The sequence below is a fragment of the Crotalus tigris genome, unplaced genomic scaffold (assembly GCF_016545835.1).
Source record: "Crotalus tigris isolate CLP2741 ecotype Arizona unplaced genomic scaffold, ASM1654583v1 scf7180000021925.25895, whole genome shotgun sequence".
In the NCBI taxonomy this organism is placed as follows: Eukaryota; Metazoa; Chordata; class Lepidosauria; order Squamata; family Viperidae; genus Crotalus; species Crotalus tigris.
The window spans coordinates 22,656-25,783 of NW_024098756.1; the positions used below are offsets into that span (position 1 = coordinate 22,656).

A 3,128-nucleotide genomic window follows, 5' to 3' on the forward strand; every position below is an offset into this window, starting at 1 on the left:
ACATAGAGTTACTACCTGCTTATCAGGCACTAAGGAATGGGAACAACAACATAACAACCCACAACGAGTGCAATGGGTGCAGCCTACGCAAGACCAGAACCGCTGTCTCATGCAACAGCAAAGAAATACGACCAGCAAAGGAGAGAAATCCCCAGCACAATTTGTACAGGAGTCAATGATGGGAGGTGGGGTGCCACACTCACAACAAGGGGTGGCCACAAGACAGGAGGCATTGGGGGATCATCCTATAGCAAAGTGTACCCAGATACATCCAAAGTGGGCAAAGAGAGAGACAATAAGAGAAGCGATGATCCCTGAACTTACAAATATACAGACGGATGCAAGACTATTAGAAGTAATACAGTCAACTGGGGCGGGTAGACCGGTGATGCGTTCCATGAGCAGAGTGCACAAACTACCAGTCTTATGAGCAGGCTTTCAAACCTCCGGCATTCCACTCTGACGACGTTGGCAGTTAGCCAATGAAAGCTAAGTTTATCAAACAGTTGTTAGTTTATTAAACAGTTGTTTTTATTTATCCTGGTATTCGACTAATTTCTCAACACACACACACACACACATACACACATTTATATTTATATATATATATATATATATATATATATATATATATATATATATATATATATATATGTTTTCTGAGGTTTTCGCGGGTATTTGTAGGTAGGTCTTTGGTTGTTCGGGTTTTCTCCCACGTAAAATTGGAAGTGTCTTGGCGACGTTTCGACGAAGTCCCATTCGTCATCTTCAGGCTGGTGCTTTCAGCTTCGTGCCTCGAGCAGCAATGTGTGGTCTTAGCTGTTTCTTCCTTTTAACTGCCAGTGGGGGTATGAACTGATTGGGTGGGAGCTTGGCTGTGTTCTGATTGGGTGGAGGTGTGTTCTGATTGGTTAGGGGCGTGGCTGTGCTCTGATTGGCTGGGGGGTTGGCTGTGCTCTGATTGGCTGGGGGGTTGGCTGTGCTCTGATTGGCTGGGGGAGTGTTCTGTTTGGTTGTGCTCAGGTTAGTCTGAGTTGCAGAGGGATTCAAGATTTTGGGCTGCCCTGCCATTCCTTGGCTTCGCGTTCGTGGTCGTGCTTCCTCTTCATGGAGGGTGTCAGTTTGCTTCATGTATGGATTGGGGGGGTTTAAAGTGGCTAATGATGCAGCTGTGGTCTGGCTTCTGGTTTGTGGTCGTGCCTCATAGTCAGTGTGGCTTTGGGTTTGTTTTTTGCGTGGATGTTTGGTGGTGACATCCTGTGTGGTTTTTGTGAGTGTGGGTCTGGTATCATTTTTTGTGTTAGGGAGTCGTTTGTCAATGAGGGCGGGTTTCCAAATGGCTGGTAGGCGGGAGGTATCATCTCGCTTGTTCATGCTGTGTGGGCGTTTTTCTATCTCGATGGCTTCTCTGATTATTCTGTTATTAAAATGTTCACTTTTGGCAATGGTTCTGGTATTTTTAAAGTCAATTTCATGTCCTGTAGCTTTAAGGTGTTGGACCAGGAAGATGTTGGTTCCTCTTTTTTGATTGAGTTCTTATGTCTTCAATGCGTGCACTTATTCTTCTGTTGGTTTGTCCGATGTATGTGGTGGGACAAGTGGTGCATGGGATTTCGTATACTCCTTGATTTTCTAATTCAATTTTATCTTTGGGGTTTCTAAGGATGGTGGATATTTTTCTGTTTGTGCAGAATGCTGTTTTGATGTTGTGTTTATGGAGGATCTTACTGATTCTGTCTGTGGTGCCTTTTATGTATGGGAGGAGGGCTTTGCCGTTTTCTTGTTCTTTGTCTTGGATTTTAGTGGGGGTTTCTTTTTGGATTAGGTTTGTAATCTTATTTCTATGGAATCCATTGGATGTTAGTACATTGGTGAGAGTGTGTAGTTCGGGTTTTAGGTGTTGTTCGTCAGCTAAGCGTTTTGTTCTGGAGATGAGTGTCTTGGCTACAGAGTTGATCTGTGCTGGGTGGTGGTGTGAGAGAGCGTGCAGATAGCGGTTTGTGTGTGTTTTCTTCTGGTAGATGGTGTGTCCTAGGGAGCCATTGGATTTCTTGTAGACTAAGACATCCAGGAAGGGAAGTTGGTTGTTAGCTTCTGTTTCCATGGTGAACTGTATTTTGGGGTGTAGGCTGTTGAGGTGTGTGAGGAAGTTGTCCAGTTTTTCTTTCCCATGTGGCCAGATTATGAAGGTGTCGTCTACGTATCTGAGCCAGAGTTTGGGTTTGTGATCAGATTTTTCTAGAGCTTGGGTTTCAAAGTGTTCCATGTAGAGGTTGGCAATGACAGGTGAGAGGGGTGATCCCATGGGTGCTCCTTCTGTTTGTTTGTATTTTTGTCCATTATAGATGAAGTATGTGTTGGATAGGCAGTGGTTGGTCAGATCTAAGATGTGTTTGGGGGGGTTATATTTGTTTTGGATAGCTGTCAAGGCTTCTTTGATAGGCACTTGGGTGAAGAGGGATATGACATCGAAGCTCACTAGTAGGTCGCTGGGCTGTAAGTTTTGTTTCTTTATGATCTCTATAAACTGGAATGAGTTTTTTACGTGTGAGGTGATGGATTCTGCATAGGGCTGTAGTTGTTTGGCGAGAAATTTGGCTAGGTTTTGTAGAGGTGAGCCTATGGAGCTGACTATAGGTCTGAGTGGGGTTCCATAAACACAACATCAAAACAGCATTCTGCACAAACAGAAAAATATCCACCATCCTTAGAAACCCCAAAGATAAATTGAATTAGAAAATCAAGGAGTATACGAAATCCCATGCACCACTTGTCCCACCACATACATCGGACAAACCAACAGAAGAATAAGTGCACGCATTGAAGAACATAAGAACTCAGTCAAAAAAGAGGAACCAACATCTTCCCTGGTCCAACACCTTAAAGCCACAGGACATGAAATTGACTTTAAAAATACCAGAACCATTGCCAAAAGTGAACATTTTAATAACAGAATAATCAGAGAAGCCATCGAGATAGAAAAACGCCCACACAGCATGAACAAGCGAGATGATACCTCCCGCCTACCAGCCATTTGGAAACCCGCCCTTATTGACAAACGACTCCCTAACACAACAAATGATACCAGACCCACACTCACAAAAACCACACAGGATGTCACCACCAAA

At 43.8% G+C, this 3,128-nt stretch overlaps 1 protein-coding gene across 1 annotated transcript; it reads right to left on the reverse strand.

Moving 5' to 3' along the window:
* Positions 1 to 1,675: 1,675 nt before the first annotated feature.
* On the reverse strand, positions 1,676 to 2,305 carry LOC120296945 (the record flags this gene model as incomplete). The annotated part of the gene is made up of 1 exon (XM_039319015.1): positions 1,676 to 2,305. A coding segment is annotated over exon 1 (630 nt), but the record flags the coding sequence as incomplete, so codon positions are not given.
* Between the last annotated feature and the right edge of the window lie 823 nt (positions 2,306 to 3,128).